The following is a 21,201-nucleotide window of genomic DNA, read 5'->3' as shown; positions in this document are numbered from 1 at the left end:
CAGCCGAGACCGGCAGCAATCTCGAGGCCCGCGAGGGCAGCTTCGTGGCAGTATGGGACGTCAGGAGGAGGAGATTGGTCGGTACGTCATCCTAGTTAGCTCAGCTCGTGGCTCAGTGGGGACAGCCAAGACTGTGGGCTTGCCCACGGCTGTCATGGTTGGGTGGTGAGTCAAGCCTGCACCCCCTTGTTTGTTTCTTCGTTTGTTTGCAGGATTCGAGTCTCGTTCAAGAACGATCACAAGGAGATCCGTGGGGATTTGAGAGGGGGTGCAGGCCTGACTCACCTCCCAACCATGACAGCCGTGGGCGAGCCCACAGTCTTGGCTGTCCCCACCGAGCCACGAGCTGAGCTAACTAGGTTGACGTACCGACCAATCTCCTCTCTTGGCGACGTCCCATACCGCCACGAAGCTGCCCTCACGGGCCTCGAGATTGCTGGCAGCCTCGGCTGCATAAAGCAAGTGCACGTCTACACTAGATCCAGGCTCCAAGACCATAGAGCTCTCACAAACTCGCGTGACTCTTTATATCTCAATAACCAACCTTGGCCACCCTTTTATAGGCTCTTGGCCGGTCATCGGGTGTCCACACTTAGGCGCCCGCCCGTCCATACTTGGGTGCCCGCTCGTTAGTATATCCCTAACTCAACTCGTCAATCAGCCTGCCTAGCTCCAAGCTTCCCCAAGCCTTGAAACTAGTCTTGTGTGCGTGTAGCACACGGTAGATACACACTGTGCACATGACAGTGCTAGAGGTGGAGCTCAGTTCATTTGTAGAGAGACAGGGATGCAAAGCCTCAGGACAAGCAAGCTTTCAGAGGAGCTACTCTACCCTTGGCCACATCTTCACCTTCCATGCCATTATCGTGGAGGGTAGAGCATGACATCAAAGGATTTACTACTGCTTTGTGGATTTCCACAAAGCTTTGAATATTGTACCCCGAGCCCGCCTCCTACACCATCAGGAGATAACATGGTTTGAAGCATCATCGCCCTCTATGAGTCCGTCACCGGACGAGTGAGAGCCCCAAGAGGTACATCGCAGGAGACTATTGGGGTGAAACAGGGTTGCCCTCTTTTACCCACTCTTTTCAGCCTCTACATTGATAGATCTCGAGCTTCATTGACGGATTAGGCGGGGCTGGTCCCACACTGGCAAGCATACTGATCCCCATACTACTTTATGCAGATGACATCGTCGTCCTCTCAAATTCAGCCAAGGGGCTTCCGAGACAGTTGGATGCCTTACAAGACTTTTGCACTCAGCGGGACTTCTCTGTTAACCTTGGTAAAACCAAGGTAATGTTCTTCAATACTTCCCGCCCCTTCATATCCAGATTGAGCTTCACATATAGAGGGGATCCTGTGGAGATTGTCTCATCCTATGTCTACTTGGTGTCACTTTCAGTGGCCCACACTTCACCATGCTTCCCGCCGCAGCACATGCCAGAGTGACACGGGGATATGCAACATTGAGCTTACTTGAGCGGCAATGCTTCCAGTCACATTTCCAGGAGCCCAGGACGAAGGGTTCGCTCTTTGACACCCTCGTCACACCAACCTTGATGTATGGAGCATCCTTTTGGGAGCCACATTTATCCGATGAGGATTGGCGGGGCCCCAGGTCACGATGTTCTCCCGTATGATCCACAGCAAACCATCAATCCCATACCAAATTATCCAGGTAGAGTTTGTTGCAGCCCCAATGGTACTGGATGCACTCGTCCAGACAATCACACACCTCCATCGCATCAATCACATGGATCCCCACAAGTATCCGAGCATTGCCCTGGAGTCCTCGAGACAGCTAGCACTTGAGGGCCACTCTGGAGTATGGTATGCCTTAGTTTCATAGTTACCAGGCGTTTCATGAAACGTGTTTCATAAACGTTTCATTCATTTTCCAGAAGTTTCATTCATGAAACGTGTTTCATAAACGTTTCATTCATTTTCCAGAAGTTTCATTCATACAAAAAGGGAGGGTACACGCCTCAAAATTTATATACAGGTTTATAATATGTTAAAAATATGTTGCCTTCTCTGCAAAACAATATTAAACATGCATCATTTACACATTAAAACATGTTTACAAGCTAAAACTAAAGAATCTGGGTGACCCAGTTACAATGGGCACCCAACTGAGTCACTGACCAATTGGCATAAATAAATTGGCAACATCAAGAATCAAGATCTGGATTTCATCATCAATAATGGCAACTACTCAATAATGGCACTCAAAGTGACCACAAAAAGTTTGAATCCTGAGCTGATACAAAAAAAGTAAACTGAAGTTTGAAATACACAAAGTAAAGCATGCTGAAGCCTGATAGATGCAATCATGCATGAATGATGTGCAAGGCAGGAGCTCCTTCAATCACTTTCCCAGTCGCCTGTAGACGTTTTTTTTCGAAAAGCGTGCTCTCTGGATAGAAAACGTTGAAAAACGTACGTTTTCCCAGGCAGAGCATGAAAGAAACGCGTTTCATTCCAATGAAACGTTTCGTTTCATTCAGATGGAATGAAACGCGTTTCATTGCAACTATGCTTAGTTTCCACTTGGTTCTCAGTATATGGGCTCCACATGGACCGTCTACCACCCCTTTAGTATAGTTCGGACTCCCCTTTTCTCCGGATCTCTCATGAGGATACCAGCTGGGTTATCCGATTAGATCTTCTCTCCCTCTACACCCATTGCACATGGATCACACCTTCGGAGCTCCTAACAAAGATGCACTTCTACAGAGATCACTTCCTCAGGCTCACTGAGAATGGATTCATCCAGTAGCCTAGCTACCTCAATGTCCACATATACCATGCCATGCGGATTGCAATTGGCCAAATGCGGGTTTCATTCCACCACCTCAGAGTGGAGACAGGTCGAGTTGAGCACGTCTTCAGAGCCGGGGAGCTCATATGGAGACCCAGAGAAGAGAGGATCTTCCGATTATGCCACACAGAGGTTGAGACATAGGAGCATTACATATGTCGTTGCCCATTATAATATGAGATCTACGGGAGGTTTCACTGACTGTTTCGTGAGGGATTTGGTCCACTCGCCAAAATCATTGACTTCCTGGACCAACGTTGCCTAGGGCTCTTCGGGGACAATCACTTGAGAGAGCTTCGGCCACAATCACCCCGACCCCTCCCTCGTCGCCAGCCAACCATCACCAATTTCTTCTGGACCCAGGAGGTGGAGGACACCCATACAGTGATCTTGTGGACCCACCTCGGGCTACTCCGGACCTACCTCGCCCGAGAGGAGTTACCTCCGACCGGGCCTCCGCATTCCAGCGTGCCCGACGCCCCCAACCCCCTAGACACCAGCCACGATCCCCTCATCAACTCGAGATCCAAGACATGCTCCACCACCATCGAGCTACCTTTCCACATAACGTAGATGAGGGAGACCTCTCGGCCATACTCATTAGCCCCATGCTTGATATTTTGGAGTGTGGTATACCATCTACTAGAGACTAATGCTCCTCTCATGTTTCTATGTTCCTGGTATTCCATGATGATTTTCCATGGATACCTTTGTATCATCCTATTGAAATAGCTATGTTTTTGTTTCTATTTAATTTTCCATTCCATGATGAGATATGCCATGGACATTATTGTATCACTTTGGTCCCATAGGCCAATTGGGTCTTTAGTAGACGCTTAATCTCTCTCTCTCTCTCTCTCTCTCTCCTATGATGGTAGAGGCCATATTTCAGACTATATGCCTGCTAGACAGATTCAGAGAGATGCCACAGGACAGATTATCATACAGAGCTTTTCAGGCATCTAGACAGTTGGCTGAGGCAGGAGACAGAGGATCATGGTATGCACAGGTCACACATTGGTTCTCACAGCATGGCCTAGACATGGATCATCTACCACCATTCCAGTATGACAGGGATGCACCACATATCCGTCTCTCTCATAGTGAGAGGAACAGAGTATTGAGACAGGATCTATGGCAGCTCTATACACGAGAGACATGGATATCGCCTACACAGCCTCTTCCACCGAAGATGCTATACTACAGAGATCACTCATGAGTATCACTGATGATGGATTTATAGAGAGGCCTAGATACATGGAGGGCTTTTTACCACACGGCTCCCGAGTGGCTATTGGTCAGCTCAGAGTTTCATCACACCGATTGGAGATTGAGACTGGCAGAGCAGCACGGATCCCCCGAGAGGAGAGGGTATGCAGATTGTGCAGAGAGGAGGTGGAGAGTGAGGAGCATTATGTATGCAGATGCAGAGCATATACAGCCATCAGAGAGAGATATCCCATTTTATTCAGAGAGCCACATTCCCTACGCCAGATCTTTGAGGCAGCAGACCAGCGCATATTGGGGAGCTACATTCTAGACATACAGCGCCACAGAGAGACATTATTACAGGCTCAGACAGCTCCAGAGGGGGGACGACAGACACAGATTACTACATTTTTTCAGAGATCCATACCCCTCCCAGCCCCTACACGGCAGGGAATTACTCTCCAGAGAGCAGAGACACTTAGAGCCCGCAGGAGACAGAGGACACCTGGCTTTCGGACACCACGCCTATACCAGAGAGAGATGACAGAGATCAGAGCTCAGTTTCATAGAGAGGGTGAGGAGCGACTGGCTCGCTTCAGAGCACACCCAGGCATGTTCTTCAGAGAGCTGTGGACACCCCCTTCACTGATGTATACCATTTTATACCCCCAGTATGGTACAGGATGGAGCTAGCTAGGTTGCATATCATGATTGTATACTCCATGCATATAGCTTTGCATTCTCCTAGTAATAGAGCTCCATCCCCTACACACCCAGATTCAGCTTTTTTATTCAGTACTTTTTCATTTTGTTGGGATGACAGAGGATACCCCATACATGTACTCCGATTTGTCTCATAGGCCGAGTTCGGTCTTTTGGAAGACGTTAATAAAATCTTTCTTTCTTTCTTTCTTTCTACCCCCAAAAGAGAAGCAGATATGCAGAGTATGCACCATAGGGGAGGTAGAGGACGAGGCTCACTATATGTTCAGATGCCCATAGTATTATGAGAAATGGGGGAGATTTCAATGCCTGTTGAGGCGGGGGTTCAGGCCAGTAGCACGGGTGATGCAATATCAGGACCAAAGATGTCTCGAGATATACCTGATAGAGCTTAGACGACATAGGAGGAGCCTCAACATGACTGTCCCATAAGGTTTGCAACAGCCAACGAGGTAAAACTGCTTTAGCTTCATGCTTCATGCATGGCTGTCCTTGCCTCTACCACTGTATCATCAGCATCTGCCTGACCAATGGGCTCAACATTAAGCATGTCTGGCTGCTGATTTTCAGCTGTTATGGGCTGATTAACAGCATGTGAGGCCGGATGGTATAGACGATACCCTTTGCTCTTTGAGATGTAGCCCACAAAAATGCATTTCATTGCCTTATCATCAAAAAATCAGCTGTTATGGGCTGATTAACAGCATGTGAGGCCGGATGGTATAGACGATACCCTTTGCTCTTTGAGATGTAGCCCACAAAAATGCATTTCATTGCCTTATCATCAAGCTTTGTGTGATGTTGCTCAAGCACAAGAGGATAAACGAAGCATCCAAATACACGCATATGAGCCACTGATGGCTTCCTATCATGCCAAGCTTCATAAGGAGTGATGGTGGTCTGCAAGGCTCTTGTTGGACAACTGTTAAGAACATAGGTTGCACACATGACACCTTCCATCCAAAACTTGTGAGGCACGTGCTGGCCCTTGCCCATACATCGTGCCATCTCCATGAGAGACCTATTTTTCCTCTCAGATACACAATTTTGCTGAGGTGTGTAAGGCACGGTACACTGACGTTGAATGCTTCTTTCCGACAAGTATGCATTACACTCCTTGGACATGTACTCCCCCCTCTAACTATACGGAAAGTGCAACTACAGCGACTAGGTGTGCACGTCCTTGGGCACCGTCTCGTGTCTGCAAAAGAGAAGCACTGCACAGTACAACACCATTGGGGCCGCGAACAGGCCGACCCCCCCCCCCTCAATACTGAAGTATATTATTGGAGTATTTTATTTGTGTAGAGATAATCCATGCAATGCATAATATGAAGGCATGTTACCCAAACAAGTATTTGCCGGGTGAAGAATGTCGAAGCCAGACTCGTCGAATGAGTCAATACAGCCCCGACTCCTCATACACCTTGAGTTGTGTGAACATGAAACTGTCGTTCCGAGACCACGCACGAACAGGCGCTCTCATACTAGAGCCTGGCTTGCACAACTCGTAGAGGAACGGGCTTGGTCCTCCCAAGTGTAGGCACACAAACAGGTGCTCACACTTTACAAGTACACGAAAAGGTACTTGTAGAAGATCCGGTATACAAGCTGGTACTATTAGGGTTTCAGCAGGTACAACCATGAGTACAGTTTTCAGCATGTACAGCTGGTACAGTTAGGTTTTCAGCAGGTACGGTAGCTGGTACATGTGGTACAGCAGGTGCCCGCAGCAACAGGTACACAGCAGGTACAGCTGGTACTGTAGGTACAGACGGTACTGCATGTACAGGAGGTACTGAGGGTGCAGCAGGTCCTGCAGGTGCAACAGGTGCTAAAGTTTCAGCACGTGCTGCAGGTATTGAAGGTGCTGCAAGTACAACAGGTTCTGCAGGTGCAGCACGTACTGAAGGTACTGTAGGGAGCAGTCAACCAGCAGAAAAAGGGAAGAGAGCAAGGGAGAGATGGGCACCACCTTCTAGGAGAAGGAAAAGCGGAAAGAGGTGGAGAAGAATGGGGGAGAGGAGGTGGAGGGGTCCAAGCCCCTTGTGCCATGTGGCACAGCCCACTATAATTAATGGTGGGCACCTCCTTTAAGTGTCCACACAATTAGGAGGCCATGTGTGTGTGCCCACCACAGTTTGGGCTGGCCACACTCTTAACCAAGGGCCCCAAGCACTAAGCCAGTGACCGATGCCGAACTTTAATAAGTGTGCACTATTAAGGTTATAAAACCTTTACAATAATAAACAACTTACCACCTGTTCACTTGCCACAAACCATGTCAGAATACTGGACATTCACACGGCTCACGGGTGGGCGTCCCCTGCCCGTAAACTGGACACATCATAGTAAGCATTCACACGAAAACAAGTCGGGCAAAAAACAGTTTCAAATAGGCAGAGATGCATGATGCAATGGAAATATCTCCCGTCCTTGGAACCTGTAAATAGCAGGTATCTCTGACATACTTATCAACTACAAAGATCACATTCTTAGCGCGTAGGACGGGCAGCAATATCACGTTGCCATAAACAATTTCAAACAGAGCCTTTCCCATGGAGGCATGCACTGTGTTGTATGCAAACTCTACCAATGGTAGAAACTTTTCTGCAACCGGAATCTTATTCTAGGAATTGATTGTGGAAAGATAGAGAATTAATTCAATCATAAAAACCATTGCTTGTAAGCTTCAACTAAATCAAATCAATTGAAAAATTAAAATACTTAAACAAAAATACTTAGCTCCAAAAAGACCATATTAGGTGCAATCTTCCCCCCTCTTGTGCGTGGCCTCTCCCCACACAAGAGTATTTCTTTATTAGCTTTCCTTTTCACCAAAATTAGGCCATAGCCCCCAAAATACAAGATGTGCTTTTTAGAGAGCACGGCACTCTTCTTTAACAAAAATAGAGTGTCAAATTGGGACTAGGGTAAAGCCATAGGCTTTAATAAATTCCACAAAAATAAATGTATCTTTCCTAAAGTTCAAAATGGAAAAATCATTTAATAAGATTACAAGCTACTATGCTTGCCAAAAATGAAATGTGATGATCCAAGACATTTCTTCCAAAGTAAACTCTTCAATTCCCATAGTCTTCATCACCTGAAAATATAAGCCCAATTAATTATTAAATTAATCCCACAAATATTAAACAGGCACAAATCATCACCAACTCATGACTACCAGGCGTAAGTACCCCAGGAATCACCCTGCCATACAAACCTAACTGAAATAATCATAGGTGGCCTCAAACATACGTCATATACCGCACGTATTAATATTTATAGTGGTATCACCCACGATATTAACCTAGCCGGCATGACGCAAGAGTAATCTAGGCGTCCCCAAATTACTCAAGAGGGGATAAATAATATTTTTCTAGAGGACTTAAAATATATTCTCATGACATCCCTCTTGCTTGAGTTTGCAATTGTCCTCAATTGCGGATTTGCTGGGTTTGAAAAGAATGAAGAATTTCAGGGTAAACTCGGAAAAATTTCTCAGGCATCCATTTAGCATCTTCTTGTGGATGATTCTTAAAAGTCAAAAGATACTTGAAGTATTGATTACCTGTCCTTGTTGTTGTTATCTCTTGGTCAATGATAGCATCAGGAATTAGTACTTCTTCCTCTCCTTCAATAAGAGGTGGTTCCTCATATGTTGGGTGAGTAGGAAGTGTTCCTCGAAAAGGTTTTAAGAGATGGATATGAAAAGAATTGTGGATATTCCAATTAGATGGAAGCTCTAATCTATAGGCCACATCATTAATCTTTTGAAGGATTTTAAATGGCCCATAATATCTAGACGCTAGCTTCACTGCAGGGAATTTTTCCACACTCTTTAATCGACGCTTGTCAAAATTTAGAATCTCTATCAGAAACTATCACTTTGGGTAGACCATGATGAACAAAAATTTGCTTAACAAATATGTTCGCGGCTTGCTGAGAAGTTAGTGTCTTTTTACATGGAATGAAATAGGCTTGCTTACTAAATCTGTCCACTATTGTCCAAATCATGTCATGGTGATTGGAAGTAGTAGGGAAGCCAGTAATAAAGTCCATAGACACTTGTTCCCATGGTCTATCAGGAATAGGTAGAGGCATAAGCAATCCTAAAGCTTTGCCTTTGTAGCTTTTAATTGTTTGGCAAATGTTACATTCAGCTACAAACTTAGCTACATCATTCTTCAAATGGGGCCAATAAAATTCTCGAGAAACTACTTGAAGTGTTGCGGAAACTCCTCTATGTCCCACAAATGGTGGTTGGTGCATCTCTTCCAAGACAAGCTGTCTGTAAGGTTGAGTAACACACAATCTTTTCTCAAAGAAAAGATAGCCATCATTATGAGAATAACTTCCTTGAGGTGTCCAATTGTTTTCACGCAATTTGATCCATATTTGAGAAAAATCTGGATCAACTTCATAAGTTTCTTTCATGAGAACAAATGGTTCACTTTCAATTATAGAAATGTTGTTGATATTTGGTCTTCGACTCAAAGCATCGGCAATAACATTTTCTTTTCCAGGTTGATATTGAATCATAGGTTGGAAACTTTGAATGAAAGCTGCCCATTTGATATGCCTATCTGAAATAAGAGGTTGCGTAAGCAAATGCCTAATGCTTTGTTGGTCTGTTTTGATAAGAAATTCAGAGCCCATTAGGTAATGCTTCCAAATTTTTAAAGCATGCACTACTGCTGCTAATTCTTTGTCATAAGTGCTATAATTTTGCTCTGCAGGCTTAAGCTTTCTACTTTGATAAGCAATAGGATGGTTGTCTTGCATAAGAACAGCTCCAAATCCTTTGCCACTAGCATCAGTCACTACTATAAAGAATGGTCTTTGAAAATCAGGTAGTGTAAGAACTGGTGCTTGTGTTAAAACATTCTTGAGTGTTGCAAAAGATTTATCTTGCTTATCAGTCCAATTGAAATTTGTAGCTTTCTTAAGGAGTTCAGTCAAAGGATTGGCAATACAAGCAAAATTCTTGACGAACTTCCTATAATAACTACATAAGCCAAGAAAAGATCTAAGATCATGTATGTTTCTAGGCGTAGGCCAAGAAGCAATACACTCAATTTTCTTAGGATCTACACGAATTCCTTCGGCCGATACTATATGTCCTAAGTATTCAATCTCCTCTTGAAAGAAAGAACTCTTTTCAGAATTGACATACAATTCATTTTCTCTCAAAAGATTGAACACTTGTTCCAAGTGTTGTTCATGCTCTTGTCGATCCTTGCTGAAAACAAGAATGTCATCAAAGAACACTATAACAAAACTTTGAAACTTAAGGAATATACGATTCATCATACGGCTGAAAGTAGCTGGAGCATTGGTCAAACCAAATGGCATAACCAAAAACTCATAATGACCAGTTTGGGTTCTAAAAGCTGTCTTGAATATGTCAGATTGAGTCATACGGACTTGATGATACCCAGACTTTAGGTCAATCTTGCTAAAGACCTTTGATCCTCTAAGCTTATCAAGAAGATCATCTACCCTAGGAATAGGATATCTGTTCTTGACAGTAATCTTATTCAATGCACGATAGTCTACACACATTCGGTAAGTTCCGTTCTTCTTCTTAACAAGAAGTACTGGAGCTCCAAAAGGTGAACTACTAGGTCGAATAAGGCCTCTCTCTAGCAAGTCTTCTATTTGGCTTTGGATTTCTCTTTGCTCTAAATTGTTGACTCTATAGGGAGCTTTACAAGGCGGGGAATTTCCAGGCAATAAGTCAATGCTATGATCCTCTGGCCTAGACTTAGGTAATCCTGGAGGCAGATCTTCCATGAAACAGTCACTAAATTTGGAGATAAAAGAATCAAACTTTGGTATTTTGGATGTGTCCAACTCAGCATCAAGCTGGTTAACCCATACCATATAAGTCTTGTCTCTTTTTCTTAGGGCTCTCTTTGCTTGAGTGTGACTCAACAAAGGACTCATTTCTCCTTTGACTTGACACTGGAGGATAATATTTTCATTGTCCTTCCTTAGAGAAATTCTATGAGTATCATAGTCTATAATAGGATTGTATTTGTGTCTCCAAGGCATACCCAAAATTATATCTACCCCTTGTAAAGGTGCAACTAAGAAATCCCTCTTTTCTGTTAAAGGTTTGATGCATAAATCCAAATCTTTCACTACTTGCATGCAGTTATACTTTGTTCCAGTAAATGCTGCTTTGACTTTATAGTACGTAGGTGAAGAATGAAGATTTAATGCTCTAAGTACCTTTTCAGAAATGAAATCATGTGTACTACCGTCATCATGCAAAATAAGAACTTCATGTCCATTTATCGTTCCTTTTATTTTAAGCAAAGAATGAACATGAGGTTTACCTTCCTGTTCTGAGTAATCTGGATCGGAATTACCCTCTTGCTTGAATGATTCTTCTTCATTGTCGTCTTCTTCAATCATGTTGACTCGAGCTGCTGCTGCTGGGGTTGAATTCTTGGTACGCTCCAGACAATTCGGTGCTATGTGACCTTCTTTGTGGCACTTGAAACATTTGATAGGAGATGTCTTCGGTTTGCCACCATTGACTTTCTTATTGGTACTCAGGTTGCCTTTAGCCTCGTCCTTGCCTTTGTCATAACCTGGTTTATACATCTTCTTTGAAGCATAAAAAGATTTAGTAAATGGTTTAGAAGAAGTACCCTCATGTGCTTTAATCTCTTTAGGAAAACCATTTTTACGTTCTGAATTAGTTGCCAAAGATATTGCAGAAGATAGTGAATGAGGTCGAAACATATTCACATCGGCCCTAATGGTAGATCTAAGGCCCGATATAAACTTCCTTTTTTGATCCTTCTCACTAACTCTATCCACAACCTGCACCTGTAATAAAGTATTCCAGAACTTTTGTACATACTGTGACATAGTTTCCTTTTCCAATTGATGCAAAGTGTCCCATTGGTGCCTAACTTTGGACTTGAATTGTGAGAGTAAAAAGTGCTTTTTAACCAGCCGTTGAAATCTTTTCCAAGAGTCTGGCTTATCACGACCTTGCTTAACTACACTCCACCATAAAGCTGCACTGTCTACCATATGATTGACTGCACATTTAATCTTATCTTTCTCTGAAAATTTTTCTCCAGAGAAATAGTCATCTAGTTGACTAAGCCAAGCTAAAATGACCCTAGCATCCTTCTTTCCATCATAATTTTGAAATGTGAAAGCTTTCCGACTAATCTTCGATTCTTTTTGTGACCTTTGTGCTTGCAATGTAGCATTTACAGCCCTTTGAATAGTGTCATCTTCGTCATCAAAAGATAGCGAAGAGTCACGCTTGCGTCTACGATTCGAGAGCTGTCTCTCCAATTCAATACGCTTCTCTCTTTCTTCTACAATTTGATGTTGTAAAGAAAGGAGTTGCTCTTGAATTGATGGCGAAATAGGCAAATCTGCCATAGTGCTTGTACAAATGATGTAGATAAATAAAATTTTACTTTATTTGATGTAAATAAATAAAGCAAAAATGAGTACTTATCTTGTTTTTCTCCCGCAATTCGATCTTGGTTGAAGCTGAACAAGACGTTGTTCAATGGCTGAATTGAATTCTCGTCGCCTCAAACAAATCCCGAACGATTCCGCGTGATTCAAGAGTCTTGGGCTAGTCGAATTGTTGATGAAATAATTTTTCTGCACTTTGAAACCTGCTGAAACAGTCCTGTAAACCTTGCCCAAACTCTGTAATATTTTTCTGAAATTTTCAGAATTTTTCAGAAGCGATCTCGGAACTTTCTAGCCTTTTCTAGGCAATTTCCAAGATTTTTAAAACCTGTAAATCACTTTTCTGCACCCAGAAATTTTCAGAATTGGAAAACCTTTGAATTTCTCCTCAAATTTGGAAATAGGAAAAAGTAGAGGTTGAAAAAGGAGTGATGTGACTTGCATAGGGATTGGAAAAAGTAAACTTGATTAAAAAGTGGATTAAGGAGGTGATTAGCTTATGGAAGATTAAGCATGGACTTTTTTTTTTCTACTCCACTCCACGCTTTTGCGCCGGCAGGCTGCCGCCGTGCGCTTGCTTGTCCAAAAGATTGTTGAGAATTTTGTGATGGTTTTTACAGAGATTTATCTCCCCCGTCCATTATAGATTTGCTCAACTTTGAAGCTTTCTGATTTCTGAGAGTTACCCGTGAGGTTTTTGGCTATGAGGATTTCATCCATACGGTCAGATTCTGATTTCACTGAGTATTTGGAAAAACCGCTTTTTGATAAAGAGGGATGGTTTTGCAGGGTGGTGAGTGGGTTTGAGAGTAGATCTAGTTTTGAATCTTTGACCTTTGGGTAAAGACCTGCAAAACACCCTTCTGTCCACTGGATAAATTCCTGCACTTTCTTGATTTTTGAGAAGTTGAAGCCCTTTCCTACCTTCTCCACAAATCTCCTAGCCCAAGCTCTGATACCACTGCAACCGGAATCTTATTCTAGGAATTGATTGTGGAAAGATAGAGAATTAATTCAATCATAAAAACCATTGCTTGTAAGCTTCAACTAAATCAAATCAATTGAAAAATTAAAATACTTAAACAAAAATACTTAGCTCCAAAAAGACCATATTAGGTGCAATCTTCCCCCCTCTTGTGCGTGGCCTCTCCCCACACAAGAGTATTTCTTTATTAGCTTTCCTTTTCACCAAAATTAGGCCATAGCCCCCAAAATACAAGATGTGCTTTTTAGAGAGCACGGCACTCTTCTTTAACAAAAATAGAGTGTCAAATTGGGACTAGGGTAAAGCCATAGGCTTTAATAAATTCCACAAAAATAAATGTATCTTTCCTAAAGTTCAAAATGAAAAAATCATTTAATAAGATTACAAGCTACTATGCTTGCCAAAAATGAAATGTGATGATCCAAGACATTTCTTCCAAAGTAAACTCTTCAATTCCCATAGTCTTCATCACCTGAAAATATAAGCCCAATTAATTATTAAATTAATCCCACAAATATTAAACAGGCACAAATCATCACCAACTCATGACTACCAGGCGTAAGTACCCCAGAAATCACCCTGCCATACAAACCTAACTGAAATAATCATAGGTGGCCTCAAACATACGTCATATACCGCACGTATTAATATTTATAGTGGTATCACCCACGATATTAACCTAGCCGGCATGACGCAAGAGTAATCTAGGCGTCCCCAAATTACTCAAGAGGGGATAAATAATATTTTTCTAGAGGACTTAAAATATATTCTCATGACATTTTCCCAAGCTGTTTTTTGGTTTGCAACATAGCATTTGAGAAGATCCAACAAGGCTGAATTTGCAGCCTCACTTTGCCCATCCATTTGGGAGTGAAAAGCCAACGAGAAGTCCAGCTTACTGCCCATATTGTTAAACAGAGCTCTCCAACAGAGGCTCATAGTCTTGGGATCTATGTCCCCCACAATGGATTTAGGCATACCATGGTGTTTGAACACTCATGCCACAAATATCTTGACCATATGCTCAGGCTTAATGGTCTTCTTGACCGGCAAGAAGTGTGCTTGCTTGCTATACCTGTCAACAATGGTCCAAATAGCATCATTGCCTTGTTTAGTACGAGACAAATCCATGATAAAATCCAATGCAATACTTTCCCATGGCTGCAAGGGAATAGGCAAAGGCTGAAGCAAACCAAGAGCCTTTTGCTTGTCAAACTTCACTTTCTGGCAAGTGATACATGAACGTACATATGCCTCTATATCTTTGTGCATTCCTAGCCAAACGAAGGACCACTCAATCACGCACGTAGTAGGCATTATACCTCTATGTCCTGCATACGCATGAGCATGGCACTCATTAATGACCTTTTGCCTCATGTCTAAGGCAGTTATCCTTCATGAGATACCCCTGTTTGATCACATAAGAGGCATGTGCATATCAAGCCACCAAATCAGTCCATATATGCCCAAAATCAACATCTGTATGGTACAATTCACACATGGCAGACAAGTCCCCATGTGAGGCAATCGACACTACAGCCACATATGATTTTTTAGACAATGCATCTGCCACTACATTTTTCTTTCTTGGAGTGTGCATAATGTGAAAATGAAACATAGATAAGAAGTTTGCCATCCTCATATGCTTCTCCCAAAGCTTTGTTTATGTCAAGAAGTACCTTAGGCTTTAATAATCTGTCTTGACCATAAAATCAATCCCAAGAAGTTAGTGTTTCCAAATAGTCAAGGCATGAATCACAGCCAACAACTCCTTCTCATAAATGCCCAAAGAAAGTTCTGCATCATGCGAACAACAGCTTTCATAAGCTATGGCATGTCCTTCTTGATTTAGGACAATCCCAATGCAACTTCCAGATGCATCACACTCCACAGAGAAAGGTTTCTGCGAGTCTGGAATGACTAAGACAAACCCACTCATAACAATATCCTTGAGGCGAACCAAAGATAGAAAGAATAAGCACAATATCAACTGGCCGCAACTCGGACGAAAAATTCACAATGTGAAATCTACATGTCCGCTAATACGGCTGAATTATATGTCTAGATGAATCCAGGACCATGCACAAATTCACCTTTTAGGAACCTGCATGTTACTCATGGTAGTCAACCCACAAGACTATATAACTATCGACTCCATTATGCATAGTATGGACTAGATACTACGACATCCCCACTAACGTCATCAGTGCCCAATAGTGGGTGTAGAACACTGTATCAAGATATGCTCTCACACACGCACTCCAATTCATGGATCAGCCTAGGGAAAGTCACTGGAAAGCCACTACACGAATACTTCGGTATATCAAAGCAACTTTGAATCATGGCATTGAATTTACACCAATGTTTGGCTCAACCAAAATTACCAAGCCCCACTGGACAGATGTCAGATTTCCATACCTTGTCACACCAGAAAAAGCAATTTGCACATACTTTTCTTTTTATAAAGTAGACACATTTAGTGAAGGGTACTTCTAAAGCAATAAGAGCCTACAAACAACAAAACGCTGAGGCAATTGTACAAAACTTTACATGGCTACTTCAGAGAGCCAGAGCTTAACTGGCATTGGACAACTGGACATCCAAGCTGGATGTATGGAGTTGGTCCAACACATTGTGGCTCAACTTTCCCAGCTACACACAGTTCAAGCACAAAGAGCTATCGAGAATGCCCAACAAAACCCTATCTTACAAGAACAGATCAGACTGAGGGAAGCTCAAATACATGAAACTTTGAGGGAAAAAGAGGCATTGCTTGGCAACCATTCAGATGAAGAGGACTCACTCTCAAAAGCAATTGCAGTATGCAGCAGAGCTAGACTAGCTAAATTCTCAGCTTATGGCCAATCAGTCAATCTTGACAAAAAAAGATAAAGGCAATCAGCACTTTACAAAAAGAGAAGGAGGCTGCCCTTCAAGCATATTTGACGTTAGTTGGCTACACGCATAGTGACCGAGCAGGTAACAAAGCTGACAGAAGATCCACGTCAGATATTGTTTCTCACTCGGATCGAGGATGATCTCTTGGAGTAGCAAGAAGCAAAGCACAAAGGCTTTGTCATCCACTGAGGCAAAATACATAACCACCACCAATGCAACCCGTGAATCTATTTGGCTTAGAAGAATTTTGAGAGACATCAGACAAGAGCAAGACAATCGGACACCCTTCTGGACAGATAATCAAAGTTCAATCAAACTGGCATGCTCAAACAAAGCACATAGAGATACAATATCATTTCATTCATCAAATGCATGAGCGTAATGAGACAAAACTTATGTATTGTCCAACTAATAAGCAAAAAGTAAATATCCTAACAAAACCTCTTGGCGACATCAAGAATTCACATTCTTGCTTGGAATGAAAGAAAATCCACTCCTCATCAAGGGGGAATATTGAAATATTTATGATAAGTTAGTAGATTTCAACCTTAGGATTTAGCATTTCAATATATCAAAGGCTGTGAGCCTTAGAATAGTAGCACATATTGAAGTAGACTTTCATATTAGCACACTTAGTTAATTTGGTTGTCTTTTTGTTGACTTTGCACCACCCACCTACATGGCAATCATATCTTGTTGACTTATGAGAGAACTTTCCTTGATTGTGACACATAGGATTACCTTAACTTTGGGTGGCACCTAATCTACACATGGGTTTCTATTCCACCTCCTCACATTCGTGTATAAATATGCACTAGGCCTCATGGCTATTGCATCTTCAATCTTGTACCTTCCACATCTTGCAATCTTGTAGTATATTGTTGTTGGTCCATTTTTAGTTGTGTGCGAGCCACACTCTTCATGTATAAGTTATAGACCCTTGTGCTTACTATTACATGAAAGATTACCTTCTTCATTTAATCTGCAAGTTGGTTGTGAGTGATAGGCAATCTAGCTATTCACTCCATTAATTCATTTTGTGTAATGATCCCCTTTTCATTCTCTTTTGTGAATGAAAGGTTTTCTTGGAAAACTCGATACGACAAGCCATGTTTGAAGAGACATCCACCACAACACTAAACTTCCAGCTTAACAGAACCTTTTAGGTGTAAACATCCATGGAACACATTTTCATGCCTTCATAGTGTACTACTACAAACAAATATCCCATTAAACTTCCAATAATTGCCAGCTTGTCTTAATCTAATCCTGAAAACAACAGAAGCACTACCATTGCAGTCAGAGTGTCCGCATATTGTTCAAATGGCTCACGGAAAACACTATCAATAAATATTGTTCTCTGCTTCTTTCCTGCATTCAAAAACAGAAGAGAATAATTAGAGACATAGCCCACGTTTTTTCATAGCCATTAGATACAAACATCAAATTGTACAACAAACAGGCTTAAAACCAAGGCAAAACTTCCCAAAAACCTAAGATCACAACATATTACTAAAGGGAAAACCATGTGCACAAGCAATGTGTCGAAACACCGAGCCTAAAAGTTGAAACCAGGAAAGCTACAAGCATTCTTCCCACTTGGGTAAAGGGAGCTATTCCACTGCCTGCCAGAGGAGGTCAACTGCCCACACATTTGAGAGGTATTGCTTCCATAGTTACCGCGGAACGGCGTTCCGCCTTCCTCAAACGCCGGAACGCCGGTCTGGAAGATGCCACGTGCCCGGAACGCGCAATCGGAGCGCGGAACGCCCAGGAAACTCGGAACGTGGCAGAACGTTTCCCGGAACGCCGGAACGTAGGGCGGAACGCGCATTCCGGGCCTTCCAGCCTGACTGTCTCTACGCGGCGGCGGCGGCGGCGACGTGTTTTGTTGCTGCTGCGGCTGTTTTTTTGCCATTTGCTGAAGCTTGAGTGCTCTCCCCTTTGCTGAGTTGCAACTTGCTCTCCCCTACCACTCCACCCTTCCTCTTGGCTGCCCCACACTCTTTGTTCCACCTTGAGGCTTGGCTGCCCCACACTCTCCCTACCTCCTCTTCGGGGCCTTGGCCCCTTCTCTTAGCAAGTTGGCTGCCCCACAGGTGACAAGCCACGCTACTAACTACCCACACTACCCTCTTGCCACTTGGGTCGGCACTTGAGCAGGTAAAGTTTAAACAAGGCTCTACATTTTGACGCAATGAACATTGGAATTTGGAGATTCATGAATTAAGCCTAAACTAGCATACTCTAAGCCTTAAGGTTCTCTAGTCTTTAGAGCATAATATAGTTTTGTCATTTTATGTCATATGCTGACATGCCATATGACGTGGCATTCCCCGACGTTCCCGATCTGCTCCTGTTCCCGTTCCCGCTCCCGTTCTACGTTCCCGGAACGTTCCCGTTCCGCGGTAACTATGATTGCTTCTATGTTAACATTTGCAGCAAGGACAATCTGTTATCTGTATGCTGTCATCTACAAAAAGTAAGGCTGTTATGCAATATTTCACCCATGCAACAGGCAGCCATGGTTGTGTAACCAGCCTAAATAACTTGCAACACCTTGTTTGTATTGGGATTTCAGAGAATAAAAGCACGTACTAGGGTGGTTCTTTTAATTATAAGAGTATCATTTGAGTTGTGAAACATCTCTCTCTTGTGTTTGCTATCAGTGATCACATCTCTCTCTCACTCTCTCTCCTTACTCTATCTCCTCTCTTTGCACCCATCTCCATGGCCCGAACCTCCATCTCTCCTTGCACACGTTTCATTCTAGCACCATGGTTTCCTACATGGTATCAGACCATCGGTACCATCTCTGTGTTAACGCCATGCTGCTGCCACAATCATCACTTCTGCATTAACATCATGTGCCAGCTTCATGCATTTTTTTTCCACCACCATCAGTGCGTTTTTTTTTCTGAACTGTGCATTTTTTTCCCCTCTTTGAGCTGCGTTCAAGCATATGATGCTGCTGCCCACCACCTGAACCTTACCTGACCACTGTGCACTGCTCCCTCTGCCTTGCCAGCGCCATGCTCAGAGCATAGGTATGCTTGTGCCACCCATCTAGCACCGCACGCTGCCCATAGGCCGGTGCTATTAGTGCTGAGCAGCAACCAACACTGTGCCGGCCACCCTAGGCGCTCCCTGCCAGAGTTCCAGCCTGCCTCTCTAGCACCGCCACTGCCTTCTGAGCATCCTGGCACCCATGCCCAGTGGCTGCCCTCCTGCAACGAGCACGTTCGACCGCCGCCAACATGTTGTGTGCTGCGCCTAAGCCACATCAACAGTAGCTTAAGTCTGCATCAATTGGGCACTTTTATGGAAGGCAAGGGGAGATCTGATGGGGGACAGCTTGGGAAATCATCGGGCTCGCATTGTCCAACCATCTTGTTCACCATGTGGACTTCAATGAGAGTGCTAATGAGGTATAGAAAATTCGTTTGGCAACAAGATAAATAACAAAGGTTTTCTTGAAGCAAAAATTGTTTGGTTTGAAAATGAATGAAGAAGAGGACCTTAGGAGAGCACTTGAGTAAACTTGGCTCCATTCTCCAACAACTCTCAAGTCTGGGAGTGCATGTTGAAGAACATGATAAGAAGGTTGTTCTCCTGTTGAAGAAGATGATAAGAAGGCTGGTCTTCTATCCAGCATAGAAGAAATCACCTAGTTTTCAAAGATTTTGACATTTATGAGAGGCCAGAGAGACATCCTTTGATGACATGCTTTCAGTGTTAATAGAAGAAGACCCCTGTCTTAAGGATCAAGGTGAAAAGGCATTTGATGTAGACAAAGCTATGTAACCAAATGGAAAGGAAAGAAAGAGGGCACGACAATTAAGTGCAATTATTGCAAGAAGCTTGGTCACATAGAAGCAAAATGCTTCAAGAAGACACTTACCATCATACTTGCTAAAATTTGGTTGGGCTCGTATGATGGTGGTGGTTGGGGTGGTGGAGGAAATCGAACCTTGTTGTGCCATTGCGGGGAGAATCGACAGCATGTTTGCCTACATAGATATTGCTCGTGCTAGAGTTGCATAGCATCTCGTTCAAGCCTTTGTTGGTGTTCTTGGGCTGCTTGGTCTGCCCGTCGTTGGTCTCCTTCAACCCTGCGTTTGGCGTCCTCGGCTCTTTGTTCATCATCACGTCAGGCTTCTTTGGCCCTTCGTTCTTCAGCCTTTTTGGCTTCTTCTTTTTGTCTCTGTTGCTCTATGATGAGAAACAATCTTTCTAGTTCTGAAAGTTCTTTTAGCTTTTCAACTTCTTTGACTGCTTCCTTGGCTTTTTCAACCTCCTCTTCTTTGGCCTTTTCCGCTTCTTCTTTAGCCTCAATTTGTTGCCTAAACAATCTGTTTTGTTCCAAGATTGCTTTGATGAAGTCTTCACTGAATTGCGGAAGTGTTTCTGTGGTGGTGTCTTCTTTGTTCATCTTTCCTTTCATGTCTTCTTTGTAGCTTTCTGACGAAGTCTCTCCTGACATTGTGGAGCCGTGTGTGGTTTATATGACGGTAGTTTTATCATCCATGGGATGTTCTCACTTTTGGGTAGCTAAGTTAGATCACAACCTGCAGCTTTGATACCAATGTAGCATGCAATAGGTTGACTGTTGTAACATGTTGTAACTATTTGGACCTCCTAGCTCTTTTTCACATAATGGAACTTATGCCCGGACACATGGACAGATTGATGCAAGCATGGAAACAGGATTCATGAAGTTGGCACAGGAAAAAGCACCAATTTTGGTCAAAAGCAAGGAAAAGCAAAAAAGTCAAACTGAGTTGACTGTGAGCCAAGGGCACCATTGAAAAAGAGGACCAAGCCGAACCAAAAAGCTAAAGACCGCTTTTCCAAAAAGCCGCTCCAGGGCCAAAAAGAAAGCTAGAAAAGCATAAATCAAGAACTTTGGTAAAAGATGAGTAATATTTTATCATTATTAAAATATAAAAACAAAAAGACAAAAGCGAATCTTGGTTAGAGATTTTTGGCAAAAAGCAAGACTCCCCAAGTATAAAAAGACACTTTGAGTCTCTCTCTTGGATCAAGTGCATAAAGTTGTGGAGATCATCATCTTCATCATCTACCTTACCTCCGGCTA

At 43.0% G+C, this 21,201-nt stretch overlaps 1 protein-coding gene across 1 annotated transcript in view; it reads right to left on the bottom strand.

Annotated features, from left to right (window-relative positions):
- LOC147637327 (Translin family protein) overlaps positions 1-21,201 on the bottom strand; it is an 86,405-nt gene that overhangs the window by 38,320 nt on the left and 26,884 nt on the right. Inside the window, exon 2 of the mRNA XM_086799100.1 lies at positions 17,395-17,474. Within this exon, the coding sequence (XP_086655226.1) occupies positions 17,395-17,474 (80 nt within the window). The remainder of the gene's footprint in view (positions 1-17,394; positions 17,475-21,201) is intronic.

This window comes from Cibotium barometz, chromosome 6, assembly GCF_041138505.1.
Source record: "Cibotium barometz isolate CiBa-2024 chromosome 6, ASM4113850v1, whole genome shotgun sequence".
Taxonomy (NCBI): Eukaryota; Viridiplantae; Streptophyta; class Polypodiopsida; order Cyatheales; family Cibotiaceae; genus Cibotium; species Cibotium barometz.
This window is presented reverse-complemented; position numbering and strand designations above follow the sequence as displayed.